Source organism: Acanthopagrus latus, chromosome 22 (assembly GCF_904848185.1).
Source record: "Acanthopagrus latus isolate v.2019 chromosome 22, fAcaLat1.1, whole genome shotgun sequence".
Lineage (NCBI taxonomy): Eukaryota > Metazoa > Chordata > Actinopteri > Spariformes > Sparidae > Acanthopagrus > Acanthopagrus latus.
In genome coordinates, this window is record NC_051060.1 from 16,077,407 (window position 1) to 16,098,777 (window position 21,371).

The 21,371-nt window shown below is 41.2% G+C and overlaps 1 protein-coding gene across 1 annotated transcript; it reads right to left on the reverse strand.

The window, feature by feature from the left end:
* Window positions 1–810: 810 nt before the first annotated feature.
* On the reverse strand, window positions 811–16,876 carry si:ch211-225h24.2. The gene is made up of 4 exons (XM_037087196.1): window positions 16,442–16,876; window positions 9,269–9,325; window positions 3,342–3,457; window positions 811–2,475 (listed from the first exon to the last, which is right to left on the reverse strand). Exons 1-4 carry the CDS (start codon window positions 16,526–16,528, stop codon window positions 2,046–2,048), a joined length of 690 nt encoding a protein of 229 aa, XP_036943091.1. The 5' UTR covers window positions 16,529–16,876; the 3' UTR covers window positions 811–2,045.
* Between the last annotated feature and the right edge of the window lie 4,495 nt (window positions 16,877–21,371).

Sequence of the window (21,371 nt, forward strand, 5' to 3'; positions counted from 1 at the left end):
ATTTTATACTGTGTCACAAAGAAATCAATTACTTGTCCTTTTAAGATGTTTTTTTCATTGATTGCAGTGCAGTTAATACTTCTATAGTCAAAGGGGGCACTTGTTTGGGAGAACAAATTCTAACTCAGAATTGTAATATTTCAATATTAATGAGATAATAAAACAAACTCAGAGATATACATTTATGCCATAACTTAACAAACAAGCTGTTCTCACAGGAAAATAAGATCCTCCAGAACACTGTTTGAAGTTAGAAAGGTAGCAGGGTCCGCCACATATAGACAAGCTAAAAAGGTATATAACTGTTCAGCCAGTTTGTTTATTCTTTTTATTTAGTCAGGAAAACAAAGATAGGTTATTTATTTAATTTTTTTAGGCATAAAGACAATCAGTCAATGAAGATATTTCTCTTCTGATTAAAATGTCTTCCCCTAAACTTTATAGTGCACCTTTAATTAAATTGTAATACATAGTTATTTCACTGTTAACAAACAACAAAATACTTCATAAGCCGTTTACTTACCATTACTGTTTAGCATAAAGGTTCGACTGATGTTTACAATAATTTGAAGATGGCAATAAATATATGATTATTTAGAACACAAATGTCTCTGGTAACTGTAAAGAAAGCTAGTGTGTTTAACAGAACGCTTACTGGCTTCAGATGCCAGCTGATGAAGAATTTGGGCAGAGATGTTTGTCTTTTGGTCCACTATATCAGTGAAAACCATCTGGGTGGTGAAGGCGAAGTCCGGTAAATAAATAGCAGGTTTACTCCTAAGTGCAAACTGTTGAAAGAAGTAGAGCCAGGACAGTCAAACTAAATCTTTATTTTGCTTGAGAAAATATGACCCAGCCTTTTAGTGAATAAATACAGGATACAGGCACCCCTGTATCCGTGTACACTCCCGGCTGCAGTGAAGCACACTTCAGTGTCAAACAAAATCCAGGTTAAAACAAAACAAAAAAAAAACAGAAGCAAAGACCAGTGAATTTTTTTTTGCATTCACCTAAAAGAACAATCATCGTAGAATTTACATTACTTTTCATTGTTTCAGTCCTGAAAAATAAAAAAGATGCATTTAAGAATCGACCGACATCCGGGGACACGGGGTTTGTAACTGGAAACCCGGAGATGTCACAATCGCTGGTTGCAGCACAGGTGCATGCTGGGTTGACTCACCTGCACCTGCTTGGACAGGTTTGTGATTTGGACTAGTTCAAATTGACAGCAAACACATGATGTCACTCTTTCGATACAAGGCACTTCACAGGTGCACAGAGTCACGCACAGGTATAAACAGGGTTTGGATTTCATCTTTTCATCATCACACGTTTTTGTAAATATTGTTCAGCGTTAGATTTAAGCGTCTATATCTGTCTATGACACTGTGGGGGTAGCATTTATTTTCATTCTTTGCGCAATTTATCACCCCCCACGTTCTCCCGACAACACAACAAGCATAAGCAGTCATGACCATCCACAAACTCGCTTTCTTTTACCTCACACACACACACACACACACACACACACACACACAAACGATTGCACAGATTTGAGGCCCATTCGTGATGTCTAAATGACGGTTTCGCACTCTTCACCCACATGCTGTAACTGCGTAGACAGAAAGGAAGTGGAAAAACCGACGTCAAGTCTTCGGCAGCAGGTTTGCATATTCTTCATTGATTCTTTTAATCATATCATTTCAAAATCACTCCTCTAATTTCTTGGCAATATACAATCGATCTAAATGCCAGGCCAGTGGACATCACAGTTAAAATGGTACAGTAGTTTAAGGCTTTTTATATGTTGCAAATTTCCTGCCAGAAACAGCCCTTTGATAAAAATGGACACATATTGTCTTCAAGGCTAAAATAATAATAAGGACAAACTTCATCTGTTGTGTTCAGGGCTTGACTACATTGTCTCACTCAATACCAGTTGACGACAAGATCGGTTTTCGTCCAGAACTAGACGACAGTGACAAGCAGATATTTGGTTCAGGTCTTCATCCTCTTTATTCAAAGAAAAGGTCAAATTTCTACTATTTGAACCCTTCCCAAGCGCTCTCTGACACAATCCCTCTGCTCATCCTGCTGATGCCGGCCAGTTTGACTTTGGCGCGGGACGTCCACCTGACTGCGTCCTTGGAGTCCGACAGGTTAGCGTAGCGGGAGGAGTCCTCCTCAAGACCCAGGCCCTCCCAGGAAGCCAGTTCCAACGGGAGGCCTAGGGAGTCAGGGAAGGACACCGGCGAGTCCCCGTTCTGGCTCTTGTCCTCTGGGGCTCCTTCGGTCCCAGTCTCGGTTAAGTTCTCCAGGCGAGGCGGCTCCCAGCCCTCCATCTTCTCCAGTTTCTTGGTGGGCGAGATCTGCCTCATCGTCATGGTCACACTCTCCCAGAAGCAGAGGCCCTTCTCCGGCTTGTCCTTCTTTTCCTTCTCCTTCTCGTCATCCTTGATTTTCTTGTGGGAACTTTTGGAGAACGACAGGAAAACAACCTTTCAGAGTATAAAATCACCAGTTAACAGCTCACATTCTAGACTATATGAACTTTCCCCATACAGCAAGCCGTTGTATAAGGAACTTCCTGTTGTTTGTCTCAGCAGGGGAATTAATTTAGTTTTTCCTCTTCATACATGTTCAACTTCCTCAAGAGGAATGAGAGTTAATCACGGCCGGCAAATGGACGTGCATATAAACAAATACAAGTGGTCTGATGTGACTCCATTACTTCTAATGAAGTCTGTACATACTTTTGCTCAACGTGCCAAACCAGTAATAGCTGCTGGGTATATCCCCCTGACGATGACGAGAACCAGCAGGAATCATCTGGGTTTTCTTTCTTAATTTTGGACAGAGCCAGTCTCTCTGATGAGCTGAGCTAATGGCCCACTAGCTCTAGCCCAAACAGACGACATCGTTATGGATGTTCCTATCAATTTAGGGTGCAAAAAAGGTCAAAAATTTCCCCTGAATTTCTCAAAAGCAACTTTTTTTTTTTTTTACAGGGGCTCTGTGGAACTGTGTTTCACTGAAAGCCGGTTGTTAGTTTATGTTTGCAGACTCCATTTTTAAACTAACGATAGCTGCTGTTGTGCTCTGTCAGCAGAGCGGAGACAGACACTGAGACAAGGTACACAAGAATGTGCAAGTCAGTCCTTTTAACTTGTATGCATTGTGAAATTGTGTCTGGCTGAGATATGGTGCAATAAACTGTAATACAACACACTTAAAGGGAGTTTAATGGATACATGTCGATCACATGTGGCATGTGAAAACACAAGGTAACACCTGGAACAGCATGTGTCACGAGAAGGTTCTTGTGTGTGAAATCTCACCCTCTGCGGTCCGCCAGCTTCACCCCGGTCAACAAGAAGTGCTCGTCATCCTTGGAAGAGAACATCTTCTTCTCCTTCCTCTCCTTCTTGGACATGATCTTCTTCACCTTGGCCTCCTGACAGAAAGCGGTAGACAGGAACACCAATTGATTTTGAGCTCGAATACCTCTCCTCATCTGTTGTACGATAGCTTATTTTCTCTGGTGCCCATTTGTGAGTGATTTGTGCTCCCTGAAGAGGGTGATTTCACATAGTCGGCTTCAAAGGAATTTAGAAAAGGCAGCCTCATGATTTGATTTATGTGCATTTTTTGTTCTTTTGTTATTCTTTCATGGGCTCTGAAGTCATTTCATCATCCATCCATCCATTTTCTAATCATTAGCAGTCATGCAGGAGGAAAAGTTTGTTTGGGAACCAGTTTTTTTTTTTGTTTTTTTTTTTTCTGCAGAGACTGTCTCGTAACTGTGTTGTAAATATGAAGCTATGGCCAACAGTCGGTTAGCTTAGCATAGCACAAAGACTGGAACTGGACTGGAAAGAGGGAAACACTGCTCGCCTCACAAATGGTAAAAACATATCAAATCACCAGCAACTTAAGCTCAATATTTAACACATTATACCTCCTATGCTTAAATTTCTATAGTATGGGATCAATCTTAGCTAACAGGTCAGCACCTAGTTAGCCAAATGCAAAGGTTTCAACCTTTGGATAGCGCTAGGCTAACAATCCCCCCCGTTTCCAGTATCTGTGCTAAGCAAAGCTAGCTAGCACCGCTGCCAAAATTAACACTAAAGAGATATTGATCCTTCCATCTAACTTTGACAAGAAAGTGAGTGAGAATATCAAGCAAAGAGTTGATGGTAAGCATTTAGGTACATTTATAGCACTACAGCCAAATTAGCAAGGCAGCCTTTACAGAGGCAGAGCTGGAGTGGCACTGACTTGGCAGTAACGTACGGCACATTCCAGTGGAAGACCCTGCACTCCCTCTGAAACTCCCCCGGACTCCGCCGTCACATCAAAATTCCTCCCTTCCCCTTGCAGCTTTCTACCAAGCACCGATACCACCCTCCACAGCGATTATGAAACTCTTGGCTCCGTTTCCCTCCATGCCTGGGAAGAATTTCCCAACCGTCGATTGTCAAGGTCATAACATTTACTCCTACTCACATCCGTGCCTGCCTTTGGTTCAATGTTATCAAAACATTCTCAGCACTCGCAGGGTTATTTGATGAAGGCACCTGACCTTGGCGACCCCTGTAAATGGCGCCTTTTGTTTTCTATATTCTACCAAACGAGGACGCCGATTCATCTCTCCTGTTTTGCTCTCCACGTTGGAGAGCGGAGGATGTGACAGCGGCTACAACAAGCAAACAACGAGTCGGACAAGAAAGTGGAAATCTGTCAACCCAAACAGGAACGCGCACAATGAGATCTGTCATCAGGTCTGAGATCAAGTTCAGAATGCCAGAGTTTAGATAACACGAACTTATATGGAACAGCCTGACCTACAGGCTGCACGAGCTCTACATCTGACCATTCATCATTTGATTCACGGCTTTGCTCAGCCTGACTTTGGTATCTCATAAGGAGACGGGCACTGCTGCTGATGAGCCAAAAAAAATTCCAACCCTCCTCTCACCTCTCACGAACATGCCTGAGGGGGGAAAACGCTGCCAATTTGTAGGAATGTTTTTTGATTTATCAGGAAAAACATTCACAAGTTTGTCATCGCAGCCATTTCAACACCCTGCAGCAACTTCTCTCCGTCTCGCCTCTCACTCTGCTTCTTGTGTCCCGTGTGCCGTCAGGTGTAAACCGTGGATCGGGTTTTTGCTGCACTTCGAAAAGCTTTTGCGTAGCAGAAACCAGAGACGCCAAAACAGATCGAGTGCATCTGCGTGAGTGGCACATAAATTCCGTCTGTGTGCACATACAGAGGCCCATCCATTCACCGTTCTCCTCAGCATTAACCTCCGGGCCTCAGACATCCTAAAGCAGCTCAGCGCCCAGTAATCTCTCCGGCCAAAAAGTAGGTAGACCAAGCAGCTCGCTGAGGCTCGGTGTGTGGGGGGGCTTTACCTGCTGCTCCACGCCTGGTAGAACAATAGAGCTCTTATTGGGCCAAATTCTTCCATTCCTACCCCAGAGATGGAAGCTGGGAGATTAAAAGAGGCATTCGAATTTGGAAATATTGCTAATCTTGGTTATAGCTTGATTAGAGACAGAGAGCAGGTCATCGCTTTTGGAGGTTATATGAAAGCATTCAGGTATCAAAAACAGGGATGACAAAAACATAGTAACCCCAACCATAGTTACCTCAAGCAAGGCGATTCAGGTGCTGGTTCAGAGCCAGTTCCTACTCTGGAACCAGTTTGACTGCTTAAAGAGCTGGTGTAGCATTTTCTGACTTACCTACGTTAGGCTACGCAAAAGACTTTAACTATGACACCAAATCAAAGCAGCCATGGTCTGAGGACCAGTCATGTTTGGATGCCAGTGTAGGCATTTCTTGTCTTTGTCTTTTTCCTGCCTGTGTTCACCTGTGTTTCATTACTGAATTAGTCCTTGTGTATTAATTAGTCCTTCCCCTGCAGTTGCTGTCTGTGTTCTTTATGTCATCCTGTTTTGTACTTTAATGTTTTTGGGGTTTTTTTGCTCTTGGATTCTTGCTTTTGCAGCCTTCCTGTCTATTGCCTGTCTTTTTGTTGGTCAGCTTGGTGATTAAAGCTCACTTTTTGTGACTTCCGTCTTCCTGTTTAGACTGTGTTTGAGTCATTTTTGCGAAACCCCTCCACCCCCCCCTTCCAGTCTGTGTGCAATGTTAAACTAACTGCTTACTATATAGACATGAGGGTGACATTTTGTGTCACAAGTGTTCATTGATTTATATTATTTGCTGCTAGACCAATTGACAGGTCAATATCTTTCAATTGTTCCAGCACTATTAAATATATAAGCACCAGTCACCTTGTCTTTCATTTCAAAATGTGATATCTTGCTAAACAAATGATAACCACTGTGCCAGTTTGACGACTCGCATATAAGTAAAGCATGAGAAGTACTTGATGCGATTTGATTAATTTTGGGGAGTAAAATGTTTATACAGCACTGTAGACTGAAATGGAATCAGCCTTTTGCTGTGAAAGGTAGCCTCCACTTCCTGGACCCCACGTCTACTTTTGTGTGTCCTAATATGAGCATAAAACAACTGGTGGTGGAAGAATTGTAGCCTTCAACAATGTCAGAGCAGTCCGTGGCTATTTTCAGCCTTGTTTTTCTTCCACAGTGATTGTTCCCATCCAAAAGGCCCAGCTCCTCGAAAGAATGCTGCATTTCCTTCCCTTCTCCAGCACAGCCGGCCCTGTCCTCACAAGCACGACAGGTCATGAAATATGTCCTGTGAACTGAGTCACCTACAGTAGCTATACATACAGTAGGAAAGGCGGCCAAGGTTGAAGGACAATATACTACAATACAAAGAGGTTTACGCTAAAGCTTAACGCAGTCAGGGGAGCTCAGACATGTCCACACATCTGTGTAAATGACTTGTTGTCGGTAAAGATCAGGAGATGTTTCATATCTCACCAACAAAGACGCTGCATATAATCTCTCTCACTCACACGTTGTTTGCAGTGGGAACTGCTGCGGATAAAGTTGCCTTACACGGACAAAGGTCACATATCCTCAAGCCCACATCACAAGATCAGGGCTGATGGTGGTGAACGATGGATTTTCTCCACCAAACTGCCTAAAATAACCTATTAAAGAGTAATCCTTGTATTTTACTTGGCATAGATCTGCACTGAATTTCAGATAATCAAGGTGAAGTACCTCTGAAATTCTGAAAACTTGATTAATGTCTAGTAAAGTTTTGTGCAATATGTGCCTGAAATAATTTGTTGTGCTTTTCTAACTATTTAGAGCTTAATTCTGATTATTCGACTAAACTGTCAACGAGTCTTAGTCAAACAAGTTTCCATCAGTTGGAGAGGAAAGCATCACTCCATTTGGTAGTTGCTCTTTCTCGTAACGAAACTATCAAGGGGAAGGTTCCAACGCAGGCACCGCTAACTGCTGCTAACTGTAGCCACTAGTTAGCTTAGTAATTTCTGCAGCTAGCGAATGTTGGTGTTTACAGCACTAGCACAGGAGCTTTGGACCACCAAGGAAGACAAAGGTTTATGGGAAAGAGCACCAAAACCAGAGCCAGACAAGTGGGCAACAGAACCAGTTTCATGACAGGACTTTACAACGGATACGATGAAGAAATGGCGAGCGCAAGTCAGGAGGGGTGCAAAGCTTGGAGGAAACACGTTTGTAGTGAGTTAATTATAAATCATAAATTTTTTGGCGAGTATTTGTTTAGCTTTAACTAATGAGGGCTAGTTAATGAGGTAAATTTTTAGTCACACTACTAGGCTACTAGCACAGCTAGCACCACAACAATTTAAATGCTAACACATTCATGCTAATAAGTGTTTCGCAGCCAACTGATTTCATATTGAGCATTTTTTAGAAGATGTTTTTTCTTCCGCTATACATGTATGCACATTGATAAATATTTTTTTTTGTGTTAGTGCAGTGTAGTTATGTAGTTTAGAGTCAGTGATTTATAATTAGACTAATTTATAATTAGACTAAGCTAACCAATGTTATTTGGTCGTTCAGGCTAACACTACTGACATAACTGTTTGTTTATTAAGTAAGCATTAAGTGTATTGTGATCTTTTAGGGATATGTAAGCAGAATTGTAATCGTTTGTCAAGTCAGGTGTGTTGACCATGTCCCATTACATCTTTTACTCTTCACTAAAAGAGTCAGCATAGCTCCGTTGAAGACTGATAAGACAGTCGGACAGGTTGCAAAAAGTCAGATGATTTAAGTGTGAAAGTCTGAAAGTGTGTGAACCTGAAATGTATGAAGACGTTTCAGGTTCACACACTTTCACACTTTGCTGTGCATGTGCGTACAGTGGGAGGATTGAGGTTAATCAAAGGATATGTATGTTTTTCATGCAGCAACCACAAGGGCCATCCTGTGAGCAAATGTGTGACAAAGAGCATGCTAGCTAAGTGTATATCTGGAGGAGGGGGTCGGGGGTCGGGGGAGTGACTGTCAGAGGTGAAATAGTGTGTTTGGGTCTCTGTTAATAGCTGTGAAGCAGGACCGATAAGATCCTGTGTGCATGCACACGTACAGTAAATACAGAAAGTATAGTTGCTCGGTAAACTGTGGCGGATGTTTTATTATTTTTGCGTGATAATTTAGTTGTTGCTTTTTGTTTTTATCTTCAAAATTAGTTTGAGTAATCCTAAATAACTTGGCCCATGGGTTTGTTTAAAACCCATGTGATAATTGTTAACATTGTTACCAATTTTCTGAACTTGTTGAGTATAATGTTAATATTACTAATATAAAATAAAGGTTCTAATAATGTCGAAATGCCCTTGAAATCTCCATCCTCAGCTACAGTGACCTCACTCCACGCGTCCAAACTGGGGGTTTTAGGATAAAGATGACAGTCAGCGTACACACAAACGCACCACAACACCAAACGAGACAGTTTTCAGATGATAAGGTTAGAGATAAGTGCAGGGGGTGACAGCTGAAGGCTGGCGTGTTTACAGATAAACAGTGCAGCTTCAGTAGTCTGACCCTCCTGCTTTACCTCAGCTGCACTGTGAAACTTTTTCTTGTCATCTGACAGGAAGAAGCTGCCGGGTATGTGAGTACAGTGGGAGGATTGAGGTTAATCGAAGGATATGATTTTTTTTTCATGGCGGCAACCACAAGGGCCATCCTGTGAGCCAGTGTGTCATAGAGCATAGATAAGAGTATATCTGTGTGGGGGGGTAACTGTCAGAGGTGAAATAGTATTTGTATCTCTGTTATGTCGAAATAGCTGAGAAGTTGTGCTGTTTACCTTGGATACTGTAGTGGCAGCCTCCTCCTCCTCTTCCTCTCCTTCTATGTCTTTGTCCTGAGACACACACACACACACACACACACACACACACACACACACACACACACACACACATGCCAGCAGTGAGTTAAGACAAATAGCAACCCCCAACACAAACACACACACGTTTTGTGGCACAGGGATGTGTGTGTGTGGGGAGTCTGTGCAGGCTTTCCTGTAAAAGAGAGGGCAGCCTTTTTTAAAGGTCTAATATAAACATGCTGTGTTTGGAGGGCGAGACGGAGGGATGGATGGATGGAGGACTGGGGAAGATGAGGGGAAGCCATTGAAGTCAGAGGGCAGAGTCAAACAAAAGAAAGGGAAAACAAATTCATGACCTGTTGGATCAACAGTCCATGACACTATTTGACCATAAAAGTGGAGCTATTTTGGTTCCATTGTGCACCAGTCCTCTCTCTCCCCTTCCATATATCCTTTGTATAATATTTATGTAATCTTTTCATTGTTTTGGATTGGGAACTTCTATGTGACTTTGTTCTTCATAGGTGCTGTGAATCCAATGATAATAGTGATAATGATTCATGATTCATACACTTGTGAGCACGGACTGTTTTGGATTGTGAGACTTGTTCACTAAGTTTACATTGTGACCTACGCTGTTCACTGTAACACACATTCTAACTTGACACTGTTGTATATAAGATACTTTTTACAACTTCCTACTTTCTCTTCACTTTTTCTATATTTTAGGAAGTTGCATCAGTCTGTGTTTTGTTATGAATAAGTGTAATGACAGTATGGTTTAATCTTAATACTTACCATTACCTTAGCAGTGATCCCTCAAATGTGGTTATCACACAACAAAATAAACAAAGCAGGGTATTTATAAGTTTAACAATAAACATTTCTGTCTCATTCTACTGAAACAGTAACATTTACTTGGAATTTAATAATCATGAATTAACTCAAGCATCTTTTGCCGCATTATGTTTTGTGGAAAATAGATCCCAATATATCTGTGATTGGCGAAACCAGTAAGACAGCTTCAAGTAAGTCTCTTATAACCGTACACCTTGAATTTAAGGAACCTGCTCTCGATATCTGAGATCTGCTATTAAATAAACTTTGAAAGGAAAGTGTTTAAATGTTGTGTCATTTTAATGGCTTCCCCCAAAACAGAAAGTGCACAGTCTTGAATTTAGTCGTGTAAATATCTGAACAATAAACCTTTAAATCACCTTTCTTTTACAGTGGCCACTTAAAATGAAAAAAGGCCCTCTCAACTGCCAGTGTTTGGTTTGTCTATTCTTGGCTACTGTAGAAACCTGGCAGACTCCATGAAAGGAGGATTTGCTCCCTCTGTAGACATGAAAGGCTCCATCTGAGGTAACAAACACACAACGATTCTTATTCAGTTGATCATACACTAGTGAAAACAGAATCATGAATATTAAATTCCATTTCTGCTCTTAAATCCTACACTCTTGAACCTGAGTCCTATAAACCTCGTCATGTGACTCCTGAACATCCGTTTCTTTGAGTCATTACATTCATTAGAAAGCCGTTGTGACCGCCATTTACCGCTGTCGCACACCTGCACTCTGCCTGTGAGACCTTATGACTCGACTTGGACCTGTTCCCGAAGACTTAAAAAACATTAAATCATAAGAGGAGGGCAGCAAGAAGTCATCAGACGTGCAGCTGAGCCCGAGATTACTGAAGTGGAGCCAGAATTCCTGTAAAATGATCAAAGCTGTAAGAACTTCCAACATCTAACGACTCCACGATAGAGAGGAGGGAGGAGGAACGGTGGTCGGACATGTCTGAGCAAAGTCTGCTTGGGTCTCCGCCACCTGAGCTGATCAAAGACACACACTCACACACTCACACACACACTCACACTCACACTAACTGATTGCTGACTACTGTCAAGAGTGTAAAAGCATTAACAACTTGGAACAGAGAGAGTGAGAGGAGGAGAGATAAGCGGGGAGAAAGAGAGAGAGAGAGTAGTGTTTCAGGAAAAAAAAAAACACTCCCAACAAGAGAAAGCAAGAGTTCTGCTTTCGCACCTCAGGGGTCCTTGAGTCTGTCGCTCTTTTCCTCAGTCTGTGTGTAAGTGTATAAATCTGAGCCCAGTGTTGTCTTTAAAAAAAAAAAAAAGAAAGAAAGAAAAAGCCACATTACTAGGCGATAAAGACGCAGAGTGAATTTCAACACCGCGGTTCCAAGAGTAGATTCCAAAAGCCACTGCGCACCAACAAAACTCCACACTCTCCAAGTCCAGGGAGTCAGGGGAATGGTATCTGTCACCAAACACTGGGACAAATATACCAGGAGTAGTTCAACAATATGAGACATCCACTTAATTGCTCAGTTAGTGAGAGTAAAACTGGTACCAGTACGTTCATTAAAGATCACAACTTAAGTTAAAATGTCCTTTGTTGTTTATTGTTGAGGTGCAGACTCACATTATTCCCAATGTTTCCAACATGAAATCTACAAGTTTACTCGAGGTAGCGGTGTGTTTCTGTTGGTGGCCTGTCACTATGACTTCAGGACATGTAAACAGATGCAAAGAGATGTTATGTAAATAAAACACTGCCTCTCCCATGATGAACATTTGTGCCTAAGTTATTGTCAGGTGCATTTTTTATCAGCGATGGTGCCGTGTTCACCGACATCGAAGCTAGTTCGACCGTAGGATCCTTTGTGTTATTGGGATTAGCTGCAGGAGTGTTTATGCGCCCCAGACAGCTAGATTACTTTATATTAGCCATTAAATAGCGAGCACTGACATGTAGAGCGTGTGTGTGTTTACATTAAGGCCAATCACTCAACTCAACACTCACCAGAAATTCCGGTTCTCTATCTCTCTGTTCCCTCTCCATCCAGAAATATTACATTTATGAAGTTTTCCCTCCAACTCCAGTCAACAGTCAACGTGACAGAACAATAACCAGCAAATGAGCTGTTGCTGCTGTCAGGTTGATTAACAGAAGTGAAGATAAAGTCATCTAATCTGAGCTCTCCTCCCAGCAACACCCGACTCTTTCTCTTCCTCTCACAACACTCAATGAACGTCTCACTAGATGAACATATGATAGAGAGAAGTCAAAACCCCAATGGGAGAAATTAGCCTGCATATTGTGCTTTTAAATATGAAGCCACACAACCAAGAGATGGTTAGCTTAGCTTAACATTTACATCAGACACAAAGCTATTTACACAATGGTGGTCGAATGTAAGAAAAACAGGAAAACCTTCTGTTATTCCAACTTGGAAGCGCATGCACACTCCCCCCACTGTTTGCCACGTACTTGTCATTTAAAAAAACCCTAAATTAGTGTTTGGGTTCTGTATTTTCATGGTCTTTCATGGTGACATCCTGGAGAATCTGGACAGAGCCAGTCTTTGTGCTAAGCTAAGCTAACCGTCTCCTGCCTGTGGCTTCATATTTGGCATACAGATATGCTAGCCTGACTGTTTTACCATATCTAAGTAAGACAGGTGATAATCTTATCTGTCCAACTGGTGCTTCCAATGTAAAAAGGTTTCAGACGAACCTTATTTTCTGGCATTAAGACGATTTGCTCTGAAGTTGTGCGAGAAAACTCTCGAATGTGTGATTTCCACTATTCCCCCCCCCTCGCCCTTTTTCGGTGGATAATCAGCTTAGCTTTGCCTTTTCTTATCCTCACCACTAACGATTTCAATGGGGCCTGATCTGCACTCTCACGAGCCCACTTCACTCAGCGGGGCTCTTGATGGTGGAATTAGAGTGGAGCTACTGAAGTATTCAGGTGTGTTACCGCTTTAAGCCACAGACAAACAGGCACACGCACCTCCTGCAAGCTCACAGCTGTCTTTACAGCCCGCTGAACTTCAATAGAGGGTGAGTGGTGGGAAAGCAAGCTGCGGCACAGAGCCTGTTACTGTAGTCGCCCTAAAGCACTGCTGAGGGAGGACAGATATTAACTTTAAATCCTGTATTTTCTCTCCTCCATACCCCCCTTCATGCTCTCTCCCTCTGTTCCTCTGTGTGTCTGTATGGATGTATTATCCTTTAATACATGTCTGTCTCTATCCGTCTGCCTGCAGGTCTCTGTCTCATGAACAAAGTCACATATAAATCACCTGTCCTGCCATAAGCAGGCATAACAATATCTAAAAGAAAGTACAAGAGAAAAGAGACATACTGCATCTTGGAATGTTGGAGTAAACATTACATTTTGTCCGAGTGATTTTGAGCGATTATTACTTCATACGAGCGCCAGACAAAGTGCTGAAGGTTAGAAACGCAGGCGTGTGGTCAGTGGTTTCGTCCCAGGCGCACCAGGATAAATGCTGGTGATGAAAAGAGAAGCAGCTACTACAGTAATGATGCCAACCAATCAGACTCTGGTTGTTCTGTTGTGAAAATATGTGTGAAAGTGAGGTTTTCTTTTTCAGGAGATAAAATTAGATCCTATATTTTATTGTATTACAAAGTTTTTCTGTTTTCTTGCTTTTAGACTAGATGACACTAAACTTCTCTTTTGAACTGAAGGTAAATTTTCAGTTGTTAGTCGTTGTCAGAGCTGAAACTTCTAGTTGATAAGTTGATTGGTCAGTTGTCAGAAAATCAGTTGGTAACAATTTTGAGAACTGATTAATCATCTAAATAATTCTTTAAACAGAAATGACAAGAACTAGCTGTTTCTAGCTTGTTGCTTTTCTTCAAGCTGAGTAAACTGTTTACTATATTTAGGTTTTGAGCATTCGGTCAGGCAAGACAAACAAAACGAATATAACGATTTAGGGTTTGTTCTGATTCAGTCTGACGTGTTTGATTATCTTGTGTGACTTTGGGATCTCCAAAAGAATCCAAACAGAGACTAAACAGATATCCATGCATGTGACGCAAAGCTGCTCAAGATAATCTATCTTTCACCCTCACTTGGTGATGTGACGGTGCAGTTTGAATGCAAGGAAGGAAAAGTCTGCATGTCCAGACTGTGTTATCATAACTTTTTAATCCTGGCTTTATCCTGTATCACTGCTTGGCCTGATCTGCCTCTTCACTGTGTTTACGACATTTTATGATCTGACCCCTGACCCCTGGATGTTCTTTACTGCCATGGCGACTCGACGAGACCTCCCTGATGACTTTCCCAGGAATTCTGAGGAGAAGTTGCTGCTCTGATCTCAGATCAGCTCTTATGACCACAGCAGCTCTGGTGAACACTGGAAACGGCCACAAAAGCTGAACTCAGGGCAGCTACTCGGAGGTAAGGGCCACACGCGTTGGTTCCCAGGGTGAAAGTAAAGTACGGGCAATAAAAGGCAGCTAAGGGTCACAGATCTTAACATTATCACAACAACAGATGAAAAACGCTGGGAAATGGCATTGGTTGATCTTCCCAATTGCCTTCATGACACATTTATACAGCCAGTGAAGCTGTATTGAAATGCACTGAAGGAGTGAGTCAAAGCTGACCCAACTTAGAATCCCAAACGTCAGTATTCGACAAGTTGGGAATGAGAGTCACAAATCAACTCTCTTGCAAACTGGACCTTTTAATCAACTTTTGCTTTATCAAAAACTCTCTTTCTGTAATACTATATTACTTTATTTGAAGGTAAGCCTGTGAATTGTGGCTGCTACTAGTCATTATTTTCATTATTGGTCAATCTACTGTCTATAAAATGTCAAGAAATTATGGAAAACCCTCTTAAGAGCCCGAACCAACGTCCTCATATTCTTCCTTTGTCCACCCAATAGTCCAATACCAAAGACTTACATTTACTATCAAAATTAACAAAGAAATGCTGGAAGTTGTTACATTTCAGAAGCTGGAACCAGCAAACGATTGATATTTTTCCCTGATAAATGACTGAAACGATAATTAAAACAGTAAATTAGGCGATTCATTTTTTTTTTTGATTCTTTGACACATTGCTCCTAATTTCCTCTGTCCATACAGCCCTGATTTGTTACACAGTTTGGTCTTTACAAACACAATGAACTGATTAGACACAACCAGCATGATGACAGCACATGATATTGACTGCATCATGACCTGTGCTTCGTACTCCAAGACCAACACCAGAAACCTCCCATTTAAATTATACTGGGAGCCTTATCTACGTTCCACACGTTAAAAAGGGGTTCTGCAAGAATGCCAAGGGATAAACATGTCAGGTGGCTATTTCTTATGAGACAGGACTGTGTGTGCGTGTGTGTGTGTATGTGTGTGTTTCTTATCATGGATTCTCCCCTGTGCCCCCTCAAACACCCTGACAGAGCCCAGCTGCTTACAAGTGCTGATACAGATGATACAGAGGGGCACTTGGACCTCACACACCGCTGTTCACCTTTGAAATGTGGATTGGTACCAAACAGTGTGTGTGTTTGTGTGTGCGTGTGTGTGTGTGTGTGTGTGTGTGTGTGTGTGTGTGTGTGTGTGTGTGTGTGCGAGTGTGTGTTTGTGTATCTATCTGTTAACTGTTTACCATTGTCTTTTTTTTCCCAATAACACAGCACTCACCACACAACAAAGCAGATAATAATTGTCAGCTTGACGAACAGCTTCTTGTGGACAAAATGCTGATCTGTGAGGTTTATAGGACACAAAATTGATTTGTATTTTACTTTGAACCGTGTTATACAACTATAATATCCCTGACTTTAACATACATAATTATGTTAGGATTTGTTTGGTTCCTTCTGGGGAGAGAGTGGACTCAGTAGTTTCTGTCACTCTAGTCCTCAGCTGACATGACATTTTTAGTTGGAGCACTTGTCCTCCTCCTCCTCCTCCACCTCCCCCTGCTCCACCATATTGATGTACTGATGTATTCATTGTTTATTGTTCACTTTTAAGTAAGTCAAGCAGCTTCAATAGAATAGAATATCAGAATTAAAAGAATAAACAGTCATTTCTGCTGATTTTTTAACATTTCTATCTATTTCAAATAAAAATCTTGTGCATCTACTCTACAATAAATTGTACACTGATACTCAACTCAACCCATAAACTCAGCTGTTAATATGTTGTTTTATTCAGACAGGTAAAAACTGCCTCATAGAGCCTCATTTTCTGACAGCTCTTGCCACCTCTTTCCAATCTGCTGTTAAAGTAAAGACACCGACTATAACAGCATCTCATTGTTTGCGGATCTCATTACCTTGTAGGAGTGGTGATAGTGCCAGGACATGTCGTCTTCCTCTGACGCATAATCCACCAGCACTTTACTCTTGCTTTTCTTGAACATATCTCCGCTTGTCGCCGAAACAAGCCGTCTTGACCTTTTTGGAAAAAGTTGCCTTCTTTGGCCAAAAAATTCTTCAGTTTACCCTGAACTGTCCTGTGTTTTTTTCTGGAGAGATCTCAGCGACGCACCGCCGACGCGCGTTCCGCTCTTTTGGTTTATTTGCGCAGCGGCAAATCCAGGAGGCTTTCTCTCTCAAAACAGCTTATTCATTCAGAGAGGTGCCAGGAGCTGAAGGGGTCGAGCTTTTCCCTTTTTTCTTTTCCTTTTAATGACGCTCGCTATTTCGCAAGTGTTTTTTTGCGTGTGGTTGGTGCGTTTTTACGCAGACTCGACCACCTGGACCTCAGACCGTCGCTCCTCCCATATCCCCCCCCTGCTCCCCCTGCTCCCGCTCCCTGAAGTTGCCATGGCAGAATGAGGAAGGGGTCATACGTCTCATCTCTGGCCAAAGCAAGCAATGATCCGCGCTTTCATGCACAATAATGTTACTTTTACATATTCTGAATGCTGGGAAAACACGGAAACAGATATCTGGAAGCTGAGTGAAGCACATTTTAAGGTGGTCTGTCAGGGAGTCACATTTTACAAACAGAAAGCTGACTTACAAGACAGACTTATAAGTTCTCAGATCCTTTACATGACTATAAGTTGGAATTAAACAATGTAGAAATTCTCAATTATATGTAAAAACCTCATGTGAGTAGAAGTATTGTCAGCAAAATGTACTTAAACTATGAAAAAAAAATATCAGGTGTAAGAAGTACTCAGATCTATTAAAACTACAAAAGGCTATCGTCATAAACCACCAAAAGTAAAAGCACTAGTGCAGAACTGGAATCATGTATTATACTATTGTGTTATTATTATTTACATGTTAATGTGTTTGTCATTCTAAAGGTGTCATGTGTAAGAATCTTATTTTCTATAATATTCAAAAATTACCCCAAATTACAAGCAGAATATGAAAAAATAACAGTTTTGACATTATATCAGATGTGTCTGTGTTGTGTAGAAGAGATGAATACTTAATAAAGTTAGCATGCTAACCAGCTCCGGCTCATGAAAACCTCTTTCTCCCAGCGGTGCATAAAGCGGTGGATACAAAGAAAACAGTTAGCAGCAGTTAGCGGTTATTCTGGTGATCTGCTGCCCCCTATTGGCTGGGAGGAATTACAGGAGGCCAATTCTTACATACTGCTCCTTTAATGTTGAATCAGAACAAGGTGTTTACCTACCTTGTATAGTTCAACTGCAGGGTATGATATTTGTCCAGATCATAATTTATTTGCTGATTATGTTTTGTTTTGTTGAAGTAAATCTGCAAAGTTCAGCAAAGTTAAATTGTACTTAAGAACAGCACATGAGTATTATTATTATAATATTAGTTGTAGAAGTACAACATAAACATGACGGCAGTATTAAAATGTTGGTGCTGGCCACAGTGAAGTAAATTTTTACTGATTTATAATGAGTTAGGCAGATTCATCTTTAAAATTCACTGTATCTTGCACAATGTTTTTAGTCTATCCACAGTGTATGTATCTATGTACCTTAATCTGCTTAGTAACGATAGCTTTAATGTAAATACAGTGAAGGAAAAAAGGACAAAATGTGTCAAAAACCTAAAACCTGTGTGTGTGTAAATATTGTAAATCTTATTATTGCATAGATGCAACACGCAGTATATGAAGTCATATTAATTTATGTGTCTTATAATATGTTAATATATCTTGGTAGTTGTCTTGCAACATCAGGGGTCCTTGAGAGTTTATGATGAAATATGGGCCCTGTGAGAAAGACACGCAGGCACCACATGAAAAATAGAAACCAACGATCTCAATCTCTTCTCTTGTGTAGTTCTTTGTTTTTATTCAGTCACTGATAAAACATTGTCCGGAGGTATTGAGGTGAGTTTTTCCAGTCACAGTTCTCTTTCTCCACACAGTTTTGAGTTTGAGATGAAAACAAGAGGATCTCAAACTTGTTTTAATGGTTGATTTTGTATTTACTACAAGCAAAGACTGTCGGCAGACAAAAATCAACAGCTTGGAGAGGAAAAGCGGGTATAGTGTGTTATATAAACAGGTCACAGGAGTTGTTTTTTTTTTTCACAAAAAATCAAATCTCTCTCTCTCTCCCTCTTTCTCTCCCGCTCACTCTCTCTAAGACCTCTGACGCCAGGGGAAACAAATGACACATTATGCTGCAGGGCTGACCTCTTAATATAGCCACAGTTTAGCTCCAGCTAAGACCACTCACCTGATTCAAAAGTCCTTTAAATTCCCGTTTCAATGTCCACATTATACAGTAAATCAGTGGGGAATGTGGAGTGATGGATGTGTCAGAACTTACAGGAAAAACCAAAAGAAACTCACAGACTCGCAGTTTTTCTCTCTTTTCTGAGACTGCAACACTGCTTCTGCTCCAGAAAAGTGGAGCAGAAGCAGTGTTTTTATTCATACAGATTGTTTTTCATCGTTGCACATAAAATCCAATGTCATGATGGTAATACAGCATACAGCATAAATACTGAAAGCAGTGTTCGGCTGTAGAGCAACGTGGCAGTTTGTGATGGTCCTCATTAGCACCAGCTGACACAACCCATGACCGACTGTTAGGACGTGTCCATCACCTGTCAGCTGGCAGGTCGGTGGCCTGACACAGATGGTCATCAGTGGGGTCAACTGTCCATTTGAAACCCCTTTTTAGGATGTGCATTCCCGCAGTATCACTGCATGGGTTATTTACAGTCTCAGTGGCCCTGGTTGTCAATATGTATGTCCCTCGTCAATCCTCCTGATTGTCTTTTACTTGTTTTTACAAATTGGAAAGCCCTCGCGTTATTGTAAACCACAGATCAGGGAGCACAAACTGACGTGCACTCTATCAGGAGGATAAATTATCCACTGTACATCCAGTTATACCATTTTTGCATTTTTTTATTCAGAAACATACCTTAGATTTACCATAACCGTCACAACTGTTTTGTGATTTAGTGTTGTTATAAAAACAAGTCGATCAATACGACCGTTATTTATAGTTGTGTGATGCACCGTGTCTCTGGCCTCTAAATCAGAGAGCTGCTTTTGGAAAAAATACATGGAGGAGTTTACATATCTTACTTCATTTCGTCTTTAGCAGAAGTCCTTGCCTATATTACTCTTTTATACCTTTCCTATATAAACAATGTTCAAAGCTTTATGTTTCTCCTAAAGTTTGGGGAAATGGATGTGGAATTGTTTGTATTCAGGCATGTTAAGAGCCACACTGCAATACAAGCCAACCCCTGATAATCAATTTCAAATTTGTTCAATACTAAATGCACCACTAAATTACACTATATACTAAAATGGTAGAGGCCTGGATTTATGACAAAGGATGTTAAGACATAATAGGCACTAAAAGCCTGTTCGCTGTGCTCACGTCTGGCAAGCGATACAGAAGTATCTGCTTCTAAGCCACCAGAGTACAGAGCAGCTTTTATCCTCAGTTTGGAAGTAGTTTAATATCATTCAAGGAGGGTTACCCCAACTGATCACTTCATACACATAATACTGATGATACTGATAGAATAAGATCTTTTTTTGGGAAACCAAAACAACTGCTTATATATTACCGTTGCTACAAGGATACTAAAAGACAACACCCACCCAAGCAGAAGCCCATTACAGAAGATTAAGCGATACAGACTGCAGATCAGCTTCTTCCTTCAGGCTGTGCGACTCCTCAATTCATCCTCCACACGCCATCATTAAGAATAGTTTCTCATGCGCAGCAGAAAAAGCTACAACCTGCATGTTCTTGTGCAACCGTATAATGTGGAATGACAGATAAATTTGCCTCATACCTCAGTGTAATAAATGGTTATAACATCCTAAAGTTTATTAAAGTACAATATTTGCCAATAATGATAACTTCTCCTGTGATTATTATTTCAACTGTGTTTTATCATCATTTATACATCAGCCTCGCTTTGTAGCTCACAGGTTGGAGTTGATAAAGACTTTAGTAAAACATTTATATCTGTTTCAACTACATTGTTCAAGGTTCAGTGGGGGCGCATGTCTAATTTTTGTCACCGGGGCACTGTAGCAAGTTAATCCAGCCTTGCTTAGTGATTACAGTGTGTGTCGGCATGTACTGTTTGTGTATTTTTGAGGAGCTGACACGTCACCTGTTCTGATCATTGAGACGGGGTCAGACAGTCATGGTGGCACACGGCTGAAATTATCTAACCCGCTTCTCACGTCTCACATGGACACAGATTTGTGTCACATAAGTATCCGGGTTACTGTACCTGCTGAACCACCCATCTGGGGCACTGCGCTTAACTGCTTAGTTGCTTGTATGCTCGTCATAAGGCTGTTCATATAGTTAAGAAGTGTTTTCCAGAAAGATGTCCGATGGAGTTTTTTAATCAACTTTCAGCTCACTATTTTGATTGTCACGGCACACAACTTGATTGTTTTGCATTCACACCCACCGCTCTCATCGGGGTGTTTTTCAGCCACACCAGGCAGCTGCTTGCATCAAAAAAAAAAAAACGCTTGAAAGAAATGCCTGCAGGCATCACCAGACAGCAGACAGACAATGTGAGCTAGTTGGTGGTCAAAGTGGAGCATTTAGCAGCTCTACTGCCAGATATGTCCCTTAAGAGTTGGTGGAGACCAAAACAGAGCTAAAATAGAGGGCCTCAATATCAACAGGTGAACAGAAATGCGACTCAAAATGAAATAAAGCTTAGTGAATACATAACTTTTAGCTGACCAAATCAGCAATGAATGGTGATAAAAAGTCAGTGTTCCAGGTTTATTACCCTTTCTATGTACACTGTACTGTATTT